The following is a 20,978-nucleotide window of genomic DNA, read 5'->3' as shown; positions in this document are numbered from 1 at the left end:
TCCCAAGATTAAGCAAATGCTTCTTCAAAAAAATATAGTAATTTTTGTATCAATGTGCTGTCTCCTTCTTGACAACTTAAGCATTTCTGTAATTGTTTTGTGCAGTTGATACTTAAATTCATTTTGCTAGGTCTTTTACCCACTGAAGAGCATTCTACTCAAATTCTTATCCATCCATATTTCACTATAAAAAATTAACTTACAATTTAAACATAAATCACACTATCAAACTAATTTCACCCAACAGGATCTCTTGAGGCATATGACTTAGCACATCCTTACCTGATTAAGGCTGGAATTATACAAAACAAGTGCTTTAGCCCCATAACTATTCCATTGTATTTTTAAATATTATATTTGAATATATAATAGGGTTGTTGCATTATCCAATCAATTATCTTTCCTATTTCAATGTGATAGGGTATGATTTGAGGAAAATTTATTTTCTATTGCTTGTAGACAAACAACCATGTGGTGGTTTTCTTTGTTAGTTTGTTTTTATAAAGTGAAATTTCAAATACAAGTTTATATGAATATTTTCTACTTTTAACTAGGAATCCATCATTAATACATAATGAACATCTTTCCTTCTCATTTTGTATGGACTACAATTCTTATAAATTTCTTATATGTTACATAAGGAGCCCAGTAAGTTCCAATCTCTATAGGGCCTGTTGTAGATGTTTCATTTATCTATAGTGAAAAATCTTAAATGTATGTAGAAACTTATCTGTGTATCAAAGTTTACATCAGAAAATATAATTTCTAGTTTGATGGAGAACAATTTCAGTGCATCAGCTAAAGTTCTGAGTGTGTTTAAAATAACTTCATGGATAAAAGAAAAGCAGGAAATTTAAATAATAATTTTATTCATTTATTTTTTAATGTACAAAATAAAGACAAAAAGTTCAGAAATATATTTCAAATACATAAGACAATTAAATTATTAAGTTTAATACTATTCTTCCTCAGCTTCTAAATTGATATTGTTTCCAAACTTGGCATACAATTGCACCTTCAGGTCTGAGAGAACAGCTTTATGGGTTTCACATTCTTGTTCAAGGTTGGTAATGGTTGTCTCAGCTTTTTTCTTGTCTTCCTCTAATTTGGAATTGGCAGCATCAATACTCAACTGTAAAAATACTTCTCCAATTTGATAAGTGAGCAGAGTTAAGGAATGTTTTAATAAAGAAACTTGAAAATTTTAGATGGGCAATAAAAATGAGAACTAAAAAAATTATAATTAGGGACAAATTAATATTTGAAATAAATCATTATGAAATAAATTCTAATATTTTTCAAGTATTCACACTAGAGAATACTCAAAATGAAAAACTGAAAATAAGTCTAAGAACAGCACAAGCAATTTCTGGTAAATAGTTATATAATGGATTACAAACCCAAAAGATGATAATTTTCTGATTGCATTTTTAATGAACATAATTGGAATAATAAGGAGCTGATCATAATTGCTTCAAGAAGGAATAAATAATGGTTCTGGCTCCTGGGTAGTTTAACATTCTGGAAATTGCTAAAGATAAAAATTATATATGAATAGTAACCACATTAGTGCAAAGTTTTAAATCTGAAGTACAGTTTCTTATATATTCCAAATATTCCAAAGATATAACAAGGCAAAGTTATCCAAAGCAGAGTGAGACTAAATACCGCTATGTCACAGTCTCCAAACAACATCAATAATATGTATTTCTATTTAAATGTAGATGTTCTGTTAGAACAAACTTTACTATGAGTGAAGCTTTCAGAGCAAAAATGCACTCTTGCTTATATTGCTAGTGGGGAAATAAATTTCCACCAACAAACAAGTGTGCATTTTGCACCAAAAGCCAATATCTACTGCAGTAAAGTTTGTTCCAATAGAACATCCATGTTTAAGTGGGAATAAATATTACCTCTCAGTACTGCCTTTGTTACTAATATCATCATCATCATTTAACGTCCGCTTTCCATGCTAGCATGGGTTGGACGATTTGACTGAGGACTGGCGAACCAGAAGGCTGCACCAAGCTCCAATCTGATCTGGCAGAGTTTCTAAAGCTGGATGCCCTTCCTAATGCCAACCACTTTGAGAGTGTAGTGGGTGTTTTTACGTGCCACCAGTGCAAGGGCCAGTCTGGCGGTACTGGCAATGGCCAATATATATTTTATAACATCAATAATAACAAAATCCCAGAAATACTTTAAAAGCTTGCAAGGAATCTGAACTGAAACATATTTTTCATGAAGTCACTTATCTTTCACTTCACTTGGAAAAAAAATAAAACAAAGAAAATTAGGATACAGTCTTTAAAATTTCAAACCCTTCAACTATAGGTACTTTGTAGTGCCAATATTGCCAGCAATTATAGGCTATCATACTTCCTCTTGCAAGTGTTAAACCACTTACTGAGAAGTCTCCTGGTGTTTGTGAAAGTACAGAAGACCTCCTCAGCAGGGTTAATGAATGTAACCATTCTCACAACCTGACAGATTGTGTAGTAGGTAGTATGGATGTGGTATCACTCTATCCATCTTTTGACATTGACTTTGCTGTAGAAATTATTTCTGAGAGCAAAGTAGACTTCAGCGAGGTGAACATGAGGGAACCGGGCCTTCTCCTGAAGCTCGTTTACGATAGAGAATACTTGTATCATCATGACCTAAGTAGATTCTGCCCCACCAGGTTGGAATGAGGTAGACCACCCACAATCATATCAGCAGCTACGAAAAACTGCAGAGAGCTGGAGTGGATGGAATGCATCCACTCGCAACCCAGGGGATAACGTCCAGACACGGAAAATGATTGCACATGCAGTGGGTGCAAGTCTAAAGACCATCCTACAGAACCATATAGTTAAATTCAATGAGAAGCTATATATATAAGCCCAGTGGGAAGCCATTGGTGTCAGTGTGACTGGGGATGTGGCGGGCCTATTCATGACCTGGTGGAACAGAAAACTCTTGAGGAATGCTCAGTAGCAATCAGAATGTATGGGAAATATGTGGATGACATCAACATCATAGTCAAGATATCATTGAACAGTCAGACTGAAGAAAACAAGAGGATCATGATGGAAAGCATCCAGCGATTAGCTAATTCCATACACCAAAGCATCAGGGTAACTATACATTACCCAACAAGGCACCCAAACAAAAGACTTCCAGTCCTCGATGCAGAGTTTTGGCTAGAAACTATTAATAACAAAGTTCAAATTCTCCACTCACACCATATGAAACCCATGTCCTTGAAGTATGTAATCCACAAGACTTTGGCTCTATCACACAATGTGAAAATTAATATATTAATAGCTGACTTAGTCAGAATAATGAAAAACATATCCCCTCTGTGAAAACCCTGGGAGAAACAGAAACACACACAAGACTTCATGCATTTCATGCAATTTTTGGGATACAACCAGAAAGATAGTATCCAAGTGTACAAGGGGCAAGCAAGAAAATGAAGAGATTGTAAATAAGGATGTCGATGGAACACAACCTAGGTACCGTAGTAAGCAGTGGAATAAAATACAAAGAATTTATGATAAAACGAACAAAAAGAACACATGGTACAATGCTGACAATATCCAAGGCGTGATGTTTGTAGAAGCCACACCACACAGGGAACTAGCCCATAAGTTTAGCAAAATCCTGAAGGATACTAAGTTGAACACAAAATTCATGGAAAAACCAGGGAGATCCATCAGGTCAATAATATGCAAAACATACCTTTTCAGAAAGAGGAGAACTGTGTAGTGTGCAAATATAATCCTGGTGTCAATTGCAAAACTAGAAATGTAGTTTACTGAATAAACTGCATGGATGGTGATTGTAAAAACCGGAAGACTGCATACATAGGTGAAACGGCGAGAAGTTTGGCTGGGAAGGAGTACAGGGATCAAATACAAGCCTTGATGCTCTACAAGCAAGCCAAAGAACAACATGGTGGTGTACTGAACTGGATTAGCATAGAAATCCTGTCTTGACACCCAGATGATTCATCACTATGACAGATACGGGAGCCAGTCTTCATAAATGAAACACGACTGGTTTTGAGTAGTAAATACTCTCAATAAGCATAGGCCTTACAAAGACCTATGGATGCACACACACAAGGAGACATGTCCTCATGCTCACATGCATACAGATGTACACATGTACACACTGGAACTTACATACAAATGCACAAACATACACACAAAGACACACCGAGTCACAGACCTATGCTCACAGACACACATGCTCATACTCATGCACAGATAGACATCAATTTATTCAACATTTATCAAACAAAGAAGACGGTTTAACTGTCTTTGAGAGAAATGTCATATGGCTGAACAGGTTTGCGAAGAAAACAAAGAGGAAACCAAAACCGCTACTTTATGTGTATGAAAAATTACATAAGTCAATATTTAAAACACACACACACACACACACACATGGATGCACAGACATACGTATAAACACACACACATTCATACACTCATCTCAGACCGATACGTCACTGAAAAGACTGCAACAATGCGATGAAATAATAATTTGACAAAAAAAAAAAGAGAAAGAAAAGAGAAACAACAACATGAACAATACTGAACAATAACAATAAAGGATCGAACCAGTGTGTGTGTTTATTATTACTGGAATAAGAATGTTTGATAAAAAAAATTATGGCTGTAAATAATAATTCCATTATATTATCATAGGTTCTTCAAATATCAGTTTGCCAAATAAGTCAAGAGTTGGTAAGAAACAATTATATAGTTTTGTGGAGGTTGGGTGAGAATTGAAGAGACACTTCTGCACAGCAGTCTCAGTGATCAAATTGTCAGCAGATATAACTGTTACAAAATGACTGGCCATTAAACAGCTCTCTGTAAATGATTACTGATTATATGTTGATGATGAGTTGGCCTTATTACAAAAAGTACAAAAGTCAAGAATGGATATGGAACGATGTGTCAAAGACTATCTTAAAAAGAGGAAATCTATAAAGAGATAAAAAGTTAAATAAAAATGGAAGTCATCTCTATTCTCTCTTTATCCACTTTTTTCTACCTTGAGGATACACCCTGATACCTCATCCCTACCATCCTTTCTCCTTTTCTGGAGGGGTAGTCATGTATCTCTTCAACAGTAAGACACTCGTTCCTGGATCTATATCATACTTTAGCTTCCCAACACCTGACACAAAGCCACCTCTCTCAGTATTGCACCCCCATTCAGTTGAGAGGGTCTAGTCTTGAGAGTTACTTGGTGACCTCACAAGTGCCAGTACCCACTATCCACTACACTCTGTAAAGTGGTTAGGAAAGGCATCCAACTGTACAAACAATGGCAAAACTGACACTGGAAGTCAATGCAGCCCTGTGGTTTGTTGGATTCTGCTGAACTGTCCAGCCAATGCTAACACTGAATACAGACATTAAATGACAATTATGATATAAGTATTTAGGAATAAAAAGACACAAGTCTCAAAAAGAAATGTGGAAAATCAGAAGAACATCAGATGTATTAAATCAGTATTTAAGACAGAAGCAAATGCTGAACACTAGATAAAAGGTATTAACATATTAGTGGTACTAATAACAACACATAATCTGAATGTAAAAAGGATTAGAAGGCAATGAGAAAGAACGCTAGACAGAAAGATAATTAGTAATTTCTAACAGGCACAAAGCTTGTAGAGAAGAAAGGGAGAAATAATTGATATTATTGGTTGCAAATTTTGGTACAAGGCCAGCATTTTTGGAGGAGGGCTAAGTAAAATACATTAATTCCAGTGTTCAACTGATACTTATTTTATTTGATCTTGAAAGGATGAAAGGCAAAGTTGACCCCAGTGGCATTTGAACTCAGAGTACATAAAGATGGATGAAATGCCACTAAGCATTTTGCCTAGCATGTTAATGATTCTGCCAGCTCACTGTTAATCCCTGCGCTTGACCGGTACTTATTTTATTGACACTTGAGGGATGAATGACAAAGTTGACCTCACTGGGATTTGAACTTAGAATATAAAAGGATGTAACTAAGAGGTCAAGGAACAGAAGAAAGAAGACATGCACCCAACACCAGAGCTGAAGACAACTCCGAAATAGGGGCCCCCGCCACGTCAAAACGGTATAGGAGTAGGGGCCGAAACTCGACGTGGTTCCTCCTGATGATGTCTTGAGCTAACTAGATCCTATAAAGGAGCTGTTGCGGTAGCAAACCACGAAACACGGTTGAAATTCCTTCCTAGCAAGGGATTTTGTCTGATGTTCTATAGATTCTGCCAATCTACTACTCTAAACATGCAAACTAACAATACTAAAATATTCTCTTTGGTTCTACACAAAACGAAATACTCTTTACTCTTTTACTTGTTTCAGTCAGTTGACTGTGGCCATGCTGGAGCACCACCTTTAGTCGAGCAAATTGACCCCGGGACTTATTCTTTGTAAGCCTGGTACTTATTCTATTGGTCTCTTTGCCAAACCGCTAAGTTACAGAGATGTAAACACAATAGTATCAGTTGTCAAGCGATGTTGGGGGGACAATCACAGACACACAAATACATACATACACATATATATACATATATACAACGGGCTTCTTTCAGTTTCCATCTACCAAATCTACTCACAAGGCTTTGGTCAGCCTGAGGCTATAGTAGAAGACACTTGCCCAAATTGCGACACAGTGGGACTGAACCCGGAACCATGTGGTTCGTAAGCAAGCTACTTACCACACAGCCACTCTTATGCCTATTGAAGAATATTATAATATAACTTTCTCAATTATTAAGCTGGTGTCTGGAACAAATTAACATAAAATTTTGATGGATGATTATAATTCAGATTACTTTAAAACAGTAAGTTTGTGTCATAGAACTACAGCCAGTCTCAGACGGATTGGTATCAAAAGGGGTAAAAAACAGTAAATGATATTTAAGAATACCTATTTCACTGTATGGTAACATTGAAGATGGTTAACACAATTAAAAATTACACTGCATTTATAGCATAAAAAGAGGATATGGAATTGGTTTGTCATTGTCTTCTAAAAGAAGCAATTCATCAAGTGCATCTTCTAAATTTTGTAACAGTTTCTGAAAAATAAGAAAAGAAAATGTATGAATTAACAGCTAAGATTTCCAGCGTAAAGTGATATGAGACTTTATAAGTAGTCTAACATCAAAATGAGAAATAAAAGCACAGACATCATTTGAATCATGTAATTATGGTTTGCCAAGTGAATGTATTACTGATTTACACTTGAGAGCACATACCAAAAACCATTTTTTCAAATTGGGTTCGTCAAACTATTTCTTATCCAATTTCTAGTTCCACAAGATAATGGATCATAAATGAATTAACTGCTAACATTTCTCATGTAAAAAAGAAGAGAAATCAAAGAAATGCTTATTTCTGAAAATCTCGATATATAAGCCTATGAAATCAATAGGGTCTATATACATCAAAGGGGAACACAGGAGAAATTTGAATTAATCAATCAGCTGATACATCATCATTATTTTTTTAATGCTCATTTTTCCAAGCTTGCATGGATCAAGTGAGAGTTTTTTCTACTCCAACAACTCAGATGCTCTTCCTGTTGCCAGCCCTCATCTCCCTTGTCCTTCAAACAACAAACACCTCAATCATTAGGCATACTTTTGTTGAGGACAGTAGTAGATGAATGACACCATTTTACAATGGTGACTCTTGTTTACAATTTGAGCAGATATCAAGACAAGGGAAATATACATTTTCACACACACACATATACAGGGTGGGTCAAAAGTCATGCACCAAAACATTTGACATTTTATTTGTTATCATTATCATCATCATCATTATTATTATTGTTAGCACGCCAGGCAAAATGCTTAGTGGCATTTTGTCTGTCTTTATGTTCTGAGTTCAGATTCTGCTGAGGTTGACTTTGCCTTTCATCCTTTTCAGGGTCAATAATAAGTACCAGTTGGATACTGGGGTCAGTGTAATCGACTTGCCCTTTCCACAAACTTCTTGGCCTTGAGCCAAAATTTGAAATCATTATTATTATTCATGTTGTTGATCATGAACAAATACATGTATATTCATCATTATTTTATTTATTTCATCCTATTATAGAAAATTTGACAATTCCAGAGTGTATTGCACTTATATTGTGCGTGACTTTTGACCCACCCTGTATAACAAACCTCTACCAAATTTCACTCACAAGAACCTGGCTATAGTAGAAGACACCAGCCAACAGCATTCATGTTGAGGGAGTGAACCCTAAACCATAATCTCAACTGGACACTTTAACCATATAGTCATTCTTTTTATGGTTGTTGCTGAATATTCTTAGTCAGCTAGTTATGCAGTCTATAGTGGAGGCAGTAGATGACATTAATAATAGCAATGGAGATGATAATAATCATATTTATATCTCTAAATTAGAGAGATTCATCATCATCATCGTTTAACGTCCGTTCTCCATGCTAGCATGGGTTGGACGGTTCGACCGGGGATCTGGGAAGCCAGAAGGCTGCACCAGGCTCCAGTCTTATCTGGCAATGTTTCTACAGCTGGATGCCCTTCCTAACGCCAACCACTCCGTGAGTGTAGTGGGTGCTTTTTACGTGCCACCTGCACAGGTGCCAGGCGAGGCTGGCAACGGCCACGGTCGGATTGGTGTATTTTATGTGCCACCGGCACGGAAGCCAGTCGAGGCGGTGCTGGCATCGGCCACGAGTCGGATAGTGCTTTTTACGTACCACCAGACCAGGGATCCTGGCTGGTTCAATTCGATTTCGATTTCGCTTGCCCCAACATGTCTTCGCAAGCAAAGGGGGTTGGCATGGGTGCCTGTCGTACGGTCGGATTGGTGTATTTTACGTGCCACGGGCACGGAAGCCAGTGGAGGCGGCGCTGGCATCGGCCACGAGTCGGATAGTGCTTTTTACGTACCACCAGACCAGGGATCCTGGCTGGTTCAATTCGATTTCGATTTCGCTTTCGCTTGCCCCAACATGTCTTCGCAAGCAAAGGGGGTTGGCATGGGTGCCTGTCGTACGGTCGGATTGGTGTATTTTACGTGCCACGGGCACGGAAGCCAGTGGAGGCGGCGCTGGCATCGGCCACGAGTCGGATAGTGCTTTTTACGTACCACCAGACCAGGGATCCTGGCTGGTTCAATTCGATTTCGATTTCGCTTTCGCTTGCCCCAACATGTCTTCGCAAGCAAAGGGGGTTGGCATGGGTGCCTGTCGTCGGATGAGGTTCTATATCGACTTCGCTTGCCTCAACAGGTCTTTGTGTCCAAGGGAGGAAAGGCATTCATAAGTGGGCTGGGCTCACTTGTCCTGCCTGGTCTTCTCACGTACAGAATATTTCCAAAGGTCTCGGTCGCTGGTCATTTCCTCAGTGAGGCCTAAAGTTCGAAGGTCGTGCTTCACCACCTCGTCCCAGGTTTTCCTGGGTCTACTTCTTCCACGGGTTCCCTCAACTGCTAGGGATTGGCACTTTCTCACACACCTATCTTCATCCATTCTCGCCACATGACCATACCAGCGCAATCGTCTCTCTTGCACACCACAACTGATGCTTCTTAGGTACAACATTTCTCTCAAGGTGCTAACGCTCTGTCGAGTATGTACACTGACATTACACATCCATCGGAGCATACTGGCTTCATTCCTCACGAGCTTACGCATGTCCTCAGCAGTCACGGCCCATGTTTCACTGCCATGTAGCATGGCTGTTCGTACACATGCATCATACAGTCTGCCTTTTACTCTGAGCGAGAGGCCTTTAGTCACCAGCAGGGGTAAGAGCTCCCTAAACTTTGCCCAGGCTATTCTTATTCTAGCAGTTACACTTTCAGCGCACCCACCCCCACTACCGACTTGGTCACCTAGATAACGGAAGCTATCAACTACTTCTAGTTTTTCCCCCTGGAAAGTGACGGAAGTTGTTTTCTGCAGATTTTCGGAGGTTAATGCTCCCGATATATATATTTATATATATATATATATATATATATATATATATATGTGTGTGTGTGTGTTTGTTTCCATGTGTCTTCACACTGACACTGATTGGATACCAGTGATATTTATGTTGTACTTAATATATCCAGTAGCTTGGTGCTTTGACGAGCAAAGGCTAACAAAATAAAGTACCAGAACAGAATTCTGTTCGAATAAGTCTTTATCCAGCCTGATGATCATGTGTCCAAATTGCTTCACCTATTGAAACTTTTTATTTGAATGATTGGATTTTCAAGCATACAAAATTACATAACTGCTCTTCCATAGATTCATTTCTTAAATCAGTCTTAACAATTCAGTTACAATTATACACTTGAACATCCCAGGCCTAATTAATAGCCATTGCTAATTTTTCTTGCCCACATTTGCAATATATCTTCGCACATCATCATTCTTTATAATAATTTGATTTTCTTTCTCTCACATCAAATGTTTTCAAATATCAGCTAAAACTATTCTTAATTTTCATATTATATAAGAAGTAGATAATTGTTAGGATAGAGATAATATACAGTTTATAAACTAGTAAAAGGCTTTCTGTATTTTGACCAAATTTTGTGCCATTGAATGTATAGTGTTTGTTCCTTATTTGGCTAGGACAGGTATGAAAGCTGGCCAGTTCTTTGTTTCTTTTTCTCTATAGGTGTCTGGTTAAAAAAAAATTAATGTTCAAGCGTAATATTTCAGTTAAATCAAAATTTCCATAAAATTCTCAGCAAGAAAATTGTTCTCCCAGGCAATAGGTTTAGGAATATTAAATTTGCAGTAAAAGACACCAAGATCAGTCTCATGGTGAGGGAATGGAAATTTCTAAATATTTATGTGAAGTAGTAAAAGCTATGAGAGACTTTTATTTCTTAAACTAAGTAGGGAAGATTTTGCCATGATTCATCAGTTATGAGTGGAAGATGGAAAGTTACTTTTTCTAAGTGATCAAAGGTATCTTTCTAAATAAACCCTCATCAGAAAAAATAATTTATTTTTCTTCTTCATGCTTTTAAAATGTTAAATAACAAAGATGAAGCGCAATGGTTGTGATATTAAAGAACTGGACTATTTATCTCATAGAATAAATCCCTGAGAAAGGAACTTATTAACTCAGGTTTACCTTACTGAACAAATAAGCCCTGCTCCTATTTTACAGTTAAGTGGTTTACTTTTCTTCCTGGCTTTAAAATCCAAGTTTCCATGCACACAAGTGTTGGATAGATTTGCATTCTAAGGACTGAGATATGTCGTGCATTGTTATACTTGAGAATACCTGCCAACCACAACAGAACTGAGATCCTAAAACCGAAGTCCTATGTAAAAAGCACTGGTGCTGATGCCACTTGAAAAGCAACTATGATGGTGTCATATAAAAAGTACCCAGTACACTCTGTAATGTGGTTGGCATTAGGAAGGGCATCCAGCTGTAGAAGCTAAGCCAAAATAGAATATGGAACCTGGTGTGACACCCTGGCCTCACCAGTTCCTATCAAGCTGTCCAACCCACGCCAGCATGGAAAATGGATGTTAAATGAAGACGATGATGTGGCCATATCCTTAGATCTAACCACACAAAGTACACATTATCATTCATTTTATAATCTGTACAAATGTAGTATTCCCTCTAATCTATAATGTCCAGCTAATTTCTCAATTTACTTGTGTTCTGCTTTTCATGAAATTTAATACTCAAATCTCTCTGTCCTTCATATCTAATGTCCTTGTCTCTCAACCATGCAACATTCATACTTCTTACATATGCTTCATAGTGTTTTTTTTTGTTTGAAAAAAATCTTGTTGCTAAAATCAAAATATCTTCCATTTACATTTAATATAATAACTATTGGGGCCCATGGAAATTCTGTTCTCTAAATTTTCTTACTGTTACTTTGATTCACAAGTTTGTACATTTTTATAACTACGTTTCATTATGTTAAAGATTCTAAAGATAACTTTTAACGTTAGTTACAATGTAATAAATATTAAAGCATAACATCTTATTGCTTTTATTTCATCCTTTCTCTGACGGTTACCACCTCCTCCAATTGAAGATGAGGTTATTTCCCCTTGAGAACATAGCATTCGAATACACATTCGAATTTACAAAAATAGTAATGGTTTCTAATATTGGCATAAGGCCAGAAATTTGGAGTAGAGAACAGCCATTTATACCAATCTCTCAGAACTTGATTCTATTTTATCAATTTCAAAAGGATGAAAAGGCAAAGGTGACTTCGGAGGGATTTGAACTCCCAATATAGATAACAAATACAACAAAAAGATTTTGATGCTTTAACCATCCTGCCAATCCACTGCTAACAATTGAATTTCATGTGGATTTAAATAAGTTTTAGTTGGCGAAATATATTCTAAGAAAGAGACTGAAAGAGGAAATTACAACCAAGTAACTATTATTTATATTACAGCTGTAACTTTACACCTGATGGCTATCTAAACAAAGTAACCTTAAAGAGGAGGTAAACAAGGTATGTGAAGGAGATACTTTCAAATGATGCTACAGTGAAAGAAAAAATGTTCAGGTGTCTTAAAATGTCTAAAATTCTTTTATTACAAGAAAGTATACAGAGGAATCAATAATATAATGGAAAGTTGATAAAAGAAACAATGATAATTTCTTTCCATCCCTTACACCTATCTGATTATCAATCAACTGATATAACACCTATTATATTTGAAGGAACTGAATATAATACTACCAAATAATTCTTCCTAAAAGCACAGGGCATGAAATTTGGGGAAAGGAGTGGGTTTAGTTTATTACATTGACTCTAGTGCTTAACTGGTACTTATTTTATTGACCCTGAAAAGCTAAGCTGACCTCATTGAAATCTGAATTCAAAATGTAATGAACCAGAAGAAATGCTGCCAAGCATTTTGTCCAACACATTATTATTGATTCGACCAACTCGCTGCCTTGACACTACTAAACAATACTGTGTACTTAGGTTAGTGGGCAATTAAACTTTTACATTTGAAACTGCAATGATGTATTAGATAAAATCAAAAATTTATTTCCTTTACCTTTTCTAAAGTAACCTCATCTTTCAGATCTTGAAGTTTAGCATTATGCCGAGCAAATTTGTTGATCTTCTGCTGGTCTTCAAAAGTAACATGCACGTCACTTTCCTGCAACAATAGAATATTTTTCTTATAAAATATAAACTACATCATAACACTGTACATTCCAGTATATTGCTGGTCCAATATTTTAAACAAATTTTATCACAGAGATTTAACAAAATCCTTACTTCTAACCAGTATTATATACACTGGTTTCAAATTTTGGCACAAGGTCAGTAATTTTGGAGGAGGCTGTAAGTCAATTACATGGACCCCAGTACTCAACTGGTACTTATTTTATCGACCTTCAAAAAACAAAAGGCGAAGCTGACCCCAGCAGAATTTGAACCTAGAACGTAAAGCTGGTCATTTTGCAGCTAAGCATTTTGTCTAACATGATAACAATTCTGCTAGCTAGCCACCTTCATCATCATCATCGTTTAGCGTCTGCTTTCCATGCTAGCATGGGTTGGATGGTTCATCTGGGGTCTGGGAAGCCAGAAGGCTGCACCAGGCCCAGTTTGATCTGGCTATGTTTCTACGGCTGGATGCCATTCCTAACGCCAACCACTCCAAGAGTGTAGTGGGTACTTTTTATGTGCCACCGGCACAGGTGCCAGACGAGTCTGGCAAACGACCACGATCGGATGGTGCTTTTTATGTGCCACTGGCACGGGGGCCAGGCGAGGCTGGCAATGGCCATGAACGGATGGTGCTTTTTACGTGCCACCGGCACGAGACCAGCTGGGCGGTGCTGGCAATGGCCACGAACGGATGGTGCTTTTTACGTGCCACCGGCACAAGGCCAGTCGGGGTGGCGCTGGCAATGGCCACGTTCGGATGGTTCTCTTACGTGCCACCGGCACTGGTATCTCGGCTGCAATTTCCATTGATCGATTTCGATTCTGATTCTCACTTGCCTCAACAGGTCTTCACAAGTAGAGTTTTGTGTCCCAAGAAGGGAAGGTATGCATAAGTGGGCTGGCTACATCCCATGTAGAAGGCCACGGGTTATGGTCTCACTTGTCCTGCCGGGTTTTCTCACGCACAGCATACTTCGGTCTCTAGTCATTTCCTCAGTGAGACCTAAAGTTCGAAGGTCGTGCTATAATATTAATATGTTATACAATGTATACTGGTTCCTATCGATATTATGTAATGCTTCACCATTACCATTCTTAATTATACTCTATCACATATTCCTGAAAAGGAAAATATTTTCCTCAATTAAAATATTAACATCTATGTGTTCAACTTTACACTTCAAATCTGATCATGACTACATAATAACAGATACAACAAACTACTGCATGTAGTGATTCCAGGCTGAATGATGGCATATCAAATATGTTGGATTTAATGAATGAATTGGATAGTCATATTTCTTAAAAGTGTAGAAGTAATCAAAGTCTGTCAGCAACATTTTTTACCAGATCAAATCTTTTGAAGAACTTTCTTTCATACATGGATGAGTTTTTTTTTTTTTTTGTAGAGAAGTGGTTACTTGACTGAATTGATCCAGTACATTAACTGGTATTTATTCATCAACCTGAACAGTTGAACGCAGAACTCAAAGGGGCGTAACTATAGAGTTCGTTCGGTACCCTATATAAACAATATAACTGAGGTAAAACACCCGAGGAAAGCGTTCCGCATACTAAATGCAAGCAGAGTTGAGTCTTAGATAACTTCAATGAATCCTGCAGTTAGTAGACAAGACATACTCCAAGGATTTAAAAATTAAAAAGAAAGCCTATAGAAATTCAGGCAAGGGAGGCAACTCCACTAAAAGCAATTAATAGGAACTAAAGACCATGTTGATGCTCTCAACTGCATCGTTTTTATTTTCCAAAAATTTTGGTTAACTGATCTCATTGGGGTTTTTTCTCTTTTTCTCGTTGCTTTTAAATTGTAAACATCCATGAAGGGCGTCTTGTCTAACCGCTTGGATAATCTCAGCGAGATTTTCAACTAGCTATATTACATATCTTAGACCCTAAACTATCATGTCACCCCACTTCACTAGGTTTAACAATTTTCTGGATACTTAGATGCATCACATTCATAAAAATTACAGTAACTGATTATAACAATTTCTGTCCGCTGATAACATTAGTCGAAAAAAAAAAAAAAAAAAATGAAATATCACATTTGATAGATTCAGGAGTTGTAGCTCATTATTGTTAATAATAAAGAGCTAATCAACTGATTTCGCATAGTTTCAACTCGTGGAAAATTGAAGTGGAATTAGTACACACACACACATATATATATATATATATATATATATATATTGTCGTCTTAGCATAGCTGTCAGGAAAATATCAAACCTAAAAGCAGATTGATCTCAGAATGAATTAGTTTACTTGTGATCATATAGTAAAATTAGTTATTAGGAAATGTGTATCTTATATTGATATAAAATATAACATTTTGGAAAAAGATTTTATTTTCATAGATATTCCTGGTGTGTAAATGATGCGAAACAATTTTACTGACGAATCAAACAGATGAATGAAGAGTTTGCCAGGAGAGGGATGAGAGTGAGCATGGAAATGAATGACAAATTCTGATTTCCCTCTTGCAATGATATTTATATAGTTGACGATTCAAATAAGATTTTGAAAATACGTTATTATTGAAAACAGAATATCAAAGAAGTGTGTATTAAAGTTGTCTCACCGCATTTTTCATTGTCGCAGCCATTTTAAAAAGTTAATGCTTCTTAAAAGGGAGTGAATATGATAAAAATCAATGTTTTTATTAAAAATGCCAAAATTACACATTCATTACTTCCAATAATTTTAAAATAATAGACTAATAATTATTTACCTAAAATTATTTCCTTATATTCGATTTTGAAAAATTTTCGAAATAAAAATATTAGTTGTGTTTCGGTCCTGTTGTGTTTATAGTGCTGAAGATGGTGCTTGCTGCTTTTCTATCGGTGTTAAGCGGTGAGAGAAATATTTTTTATCTTGTTCTGTTTTAGTGATGAAATGTTCTGTCTTTCCTTTGCAGTTGGAAATGTTAAATCTATTTTCTTTCATTGCAGTTGTGTTTGGCTTAGCCTTGGCTCAAGTTACTGAGTTAGATTTCAAGTAAGTTGTTTGATATACTTCTTAGATCTGTCTTCGAAAGGAAGGCAGATGATTTAGCTGCTGCTCGTCTTGTTGTTGATTATGGTCAATAAATAGTTTTTGTTTTTAACGTTATTTACTTATTACACCAAAACATAAGATCCGTGAATTATTATCAAGTGTTATATATATATATATAATTCATAGTACACCTTTATTCTTCAGTACAGGTGCTAAGCAATAGAGCAATACAACGTGTTTTGAGTAATTTGTAACGTTCGTTACGGATGATATTCTGCTAATTGTAATCTTTTTTTTATTCATTTTATTAATTTTGTTTACGTAAAAATTGTTAGTAATTAATTATTCAACAATAAACGAATACGCAAACGAGATATATACACATGTATATATATTTCATGAGTACGCCTTTTTTCTTCACTTCCAGGTGCTAGTAATACAACGTGTTTTGAGTATTTCTATCATCGTAACGGAAGATGTTCTGCTGATTGTGATCGTTTATAATTTTTCTAGTAAGATCATTAGTATTTAATTGTTCAACAATAAATGAATACGCAAATTATATATATCGTCAGTGGATCATATATCCGAAAAAGAACACTCTAAAAGTTAGAGCAGTAATATATGGATGCGAAATCGTTGGTGTCTCTATGACTAGACATATTTAACTTCATGTAAACACACACACACACAGTCACATTTATCTAGAGTTCCCGCAACTACCTGTAATGCAATCCTCTTTGTGTTTTTAGATAATCTTTAGTTAATGTATGATGACAAAAAGAACTACTCAATCTTTTTTGTTAGCATTTCTACATCCGTCCATTAGTTTTTTTTTCTCCATTCTGCAAACATTTACAGGAAAGATCTTATTAATATTCTATGTTTAACATCTGAATAGAAATCTCCCTTACCAACAACGATGTTCTCTACTATAGCTTATGCATAAGTTCACAGATTTTATAGGGTTGAAACAGTCGAGAAGTTGTATAAAGGTACAATAACAATTTATGAAGATGAAGTTTGGATTACCAGCTCCAAAGTTGTATTCAGTTCTAATGCAGACGTTTTTTTATTGGGTATTCTTCGTATTTTTGATTGCATAAGGGGGGAAAATGTAAACCCGAGGAAGATGATTAAAGTCTGTCTTGGCAATAAATTAATTTACCTTAAGTTCAGAGTTTTAACTTTTCGGATCTATGTCCCTCTGAGAGCAAGGAAAGAAGAGAAAAGAGGTGTCGGTTTGTACAATTCTTAAAATATCATCTCGAACAGACTGACATGCTGTAGAAATATTTATCCATATTGCAAAAGTAATAAATAAATAAAAATAATAAAGATAAACCAATGTAACAATAAATGTGTACATAATCCTCTCCGAGATTCTGGAGAAATTTTTTAATCACAATACAAAATAACCATCAGTGCTTACATGCTGCTCTCAAACCATTACTACTTACATCCATGCTGGAGCTTTTACATTGTTATACTGAAGTTGTCAACTGATATATAAGTATCCTGTACTTTACAGTCTGAAGTAGCAATTATTCAAAACAAAAAGTAAATAGTCTGATTCATTTTGGTTTTGGTACATGTGCTACAGATGTGTCATCATCATCATCATCGTTTAACGTCCACTTAACATGCTAGCATGGGTTGGACGATTTGACTGAGGTCTGGCGACCCAGATGGCTGCACCAGACTCCAATCTGATCTGGCAGAGTTTCTGCAGCTGGATGCCCTTCCTAACGCCAAAAAGTTGGTGCTTTTACGTGCCACCGGCACGAGGGCCAGTCAGGCGGTACTGGCAGCAGCCATGCTCAAATGTTGCTTTTTATGTGCCACCTGCACAAGTGCCAGTCCAGTAGCACTGGCTATGACCTTGCTTGAATGTTTTTTCATGTGCCAGTAAGTGCCAGTAAGGCGATGCAGGTAACGATCACGCTCAAGTGATGCTTTTTACGTGCCATCAGCACGGAGGCCAGCTTGTTGCTCTGGCAACGATTACGCTCGTATGGTACTCTTAGCGCTCCACTAGCATGGATGCTAATCATCGTATTTGATTTCACTTGCCTCAACAGGTCTTCGTAAACAGTTTAGTGTCCAATGAAGGAAAGGTACACATAAGTGGGCTGGTTACACCCCTGGTGCAAAGTAATTTCACCAGAACTACTGCTTTCCAACCATTGCCATCATATATTTTAAACCCTAATCCCAACCATACACTCTATACCTAAATCCTAAAACGACCCCTAACCTTGAACTCTAACTCCTAACCAATGATACATAATCTGTACAAGATTTTATTGAATGCTAGCTTATACACTTTAACATATGCAAAGCTGATCTTGAATTGAACAGTTTACTTTTGTTTTTGAAAAATTTGTAATGGGATACTCATTGACAATTTTCTCACCAACACACTGCAAATCATTAGCTTAAACACTAATGCAGTGTCCTCTTGTTTCTTCTATCAGTATTATAACTGCATCTGCTTTATTCTACAGTTTATTATACAATTGCTTTATTCCTTCTCTTCCTACTCAACCTAATTGTTATAAACACATTGTCCAGCACGGAAGCCCCTGGAGTTTACTTAACACTGATTTGCAAATGTTCAACATGGTTATCAACTGCATTGATTTCTCCACCCTAGGCATAACTATTCCACTTCTGACTAATTTATAAGAAACATGATATTAATTATTATTAATGATATAATATCAAAAATTTTATTACTCAGCCAAATGCCCAAATAAACGACATTTTAAGTTCAAGATGTTAATTGTCTGTAATCATATTCTGTTCTTGCAATGCGTTTAATTACACAGTATTGAAGCTATTAGCAGGAGTCTAACCTTTCTTTTTTTAAGTAAGCTACAAGAACACAGGCATACAAATAAGAGGGCATAATTTATTCTGGGTATATGTTCTAAATTTAACAAGGACTATAAATGAAGGTAAATTTGAGAGAATTGGTAAAATATGTTGTTTCCGATGCTGGTAGCTATAAGTTTGATCATAAGGTTTTCAAAATATATATAAAATGTACTATGTTTATATAGTTCTGTGGTATCCTGTTGGCAAGATCATCATCATTTAACATCTGTTTGCTGTGGTGGCATGGGTTGACAGGATCTTGTGAGCCACAGGGCTGCATCATACTCCATGTCAGTTCTGGCATGGCTTCTACAGCTGGATGCCCTTCCTAATGTCAACCATTTTACAGTGTGTTCTGGGTGCTTTCCTTGTACCACTGGTACTAATGGGGTGGCCACGTAACTTGCAAAACAGGAAATGGGGGAAGTATTTGAGAGGATGGAAAGAAGATCTTTTTAGAAAGGTTATTTGATATTTCATATATTAACCTCACCTTGATCAGTCTTTAAAATATTTTGAAACATTTAAAAAAAAATTTCTTCTGTACCAATATTGTATTCAGTAGCATTAGAACTATTTTTTCTCAATATAATAATATTAGCACCTTGATAAGCTCTGTAATAAATTGGTACATATTATATGCTGTGAGATCTTTGATAGACTAACAGAATGCAGGTGAGCTGAGACAACTTCACTAGTATGGATGCTTATCAATTTCTGAAGAGTCCTCTCAGTGGAGAATGTTAATGGGAGATATGGAAAGAACTACTCCTGTCAGATTTCAGGATACTGGGATTCATGGAAGTGATGACAAAAGATGGAGATATGTAATTATATGCTGTGTCAGTGTACAACAGAACTGTCCAACATATACCTGTGTGGAAGAAGTAATATTAAAGCAGTGATGAATGCTTGTTGTTGCCATTCTCATCATACCTCCTCGGAATTGCTGACCTTGTGCCAAAATTTGAAACCATTATTATTATTTCTCTTTATCACAGGTTTTGTTGGAGCTCCTGGAGTTTTACATGTGTAATGGGCTTGCTACCTGCAGCCTATAGTTCCATGCTATCCATTCTTTTCAGCTTTCTAATACTTTCCTGATTATTCTGGTCGTGCCAAGGAAGCAAACCTTTTGTAACAGTTCTACTGAGTACTCTATTCCAATTTCTTTTATATTCTCCTTGATACCTTCTTATACTGTTCTCAAGGACCCAACTATAATTGGTACTATCTTCACCTTCATTTTCCATAGCTGGGCTATTTTGTACTTAAGACGGTTGTATTTATATATCTTTTCTCTTTCCTTCTTGACTATTCATGGGTGAAAGGGGCATGCAACATCAACTATATAGCATTATTATTAGAGCAGTGAGCTGGCAGAATTGTTAACACACTCGATGAAATGCTTAACGGTATTTTGTCTGCCGTTACATTCTGAGTTCAAATTCTGCCGAGGTCGACTTTGCCTTTCATCCTTTCGGGGTCGATAAATTAAGTACCAGTTACACACTGGGGTCGATATAATCGACATAATCCGTCTGTCTGTCCTTGTTTGTCTTCTCTGTGGGTAGTAAAGAAATAGGTATTTCGCCTGTTGCTACATTCTCAGTTCAAATTCCACTGAGGTCGACTTTACCTTTTATCCTTTCAGAATTGATAAATTAAGTACCAGTCAAGTACTGGGGTTGATGTAATTGACCATTCCCTCCCCCAAATTTCAGGTCTTGTGCCTATAGTAGGAAGGATTATTATTATTATTATTATTATTATTATTATTATTATTATTATTATGATGGCCTGGCAGAATTGTAAGCATGCTGGACTAATGCTTTACTGCATTTTTTTCTGGCTTTTTGTTGTGAGTTCAAATGCCACTAAAGCTGACTTTGCCTTTCAGTGTTTTG

General features: G+C 36.5%; 2 protein-coding genes across 2 annotated transcripts in view; one reads left to right on the top strand and one right to left on the bottom strand.

Annotated features, from left to right (window-relative positions):
• Positions 1-858: 858 nt before the first annotated feature.
• On the bottom strand, positions 859-15,910 carry LOC115213360 (prefoldin subunit 4). Its single transcript, XM_029782305.2, has 4 exons — positions 15,773-15,910; positions 13,052-13,156; positions 7,017-7,087; positions 859-1,160 (listed from the first exon to the last, which is right to left on the bottom strand). Exons 1-4 carry the CDS (start codon positions 15,794-15,796, stop codon positions 959-961), a joined length of 402 nt encoding a protein of 133 aa, XP_029638165.1. The 5' UTR covers positions 15,797-15,910; the 3' UTR covers positions 859-958.
• The window catches only part of LOC115210788 (protein disulfide-isomerase TMX3), a 125,631-nt gene continuing 120,549 nt past the window's right edge, over positions 15,897-20,978 (top strand). Inside the window, exons 1-2 of the mRNA XM_029779521.2 lie at positions 15,897-16,047; positions 16,146-16,191. Coding sequence (XP_029635381.1) covers positions 16,014-16,047; positions 16,146-16,191 — 80 coding nt within the window. The 5' untranslated portion in view covers positions 15,897-16,013. The remainder of the gene's footprint in view (positions 16,048-16,145; positions 16,192-20,978) is intronic.

Source organism: Octopus sinensis, linkage group LG1, assembly GCF_006345805.1.
Source record: "Octopus sinensis linkage group LG1, ASM634580v1, whole genome shotgun sequence".
Taxonomy (NCBI): Eukaryota; Metazoa; Mollusca; class Cephalopoda; order Octopoda; family Octopodidae; genus Octopus; species Octopus sinensis.
Note: the sequence above shows the minus strand (reverse complement) of the source record. Positions and strands in the feature narration are given on the sequence as shown.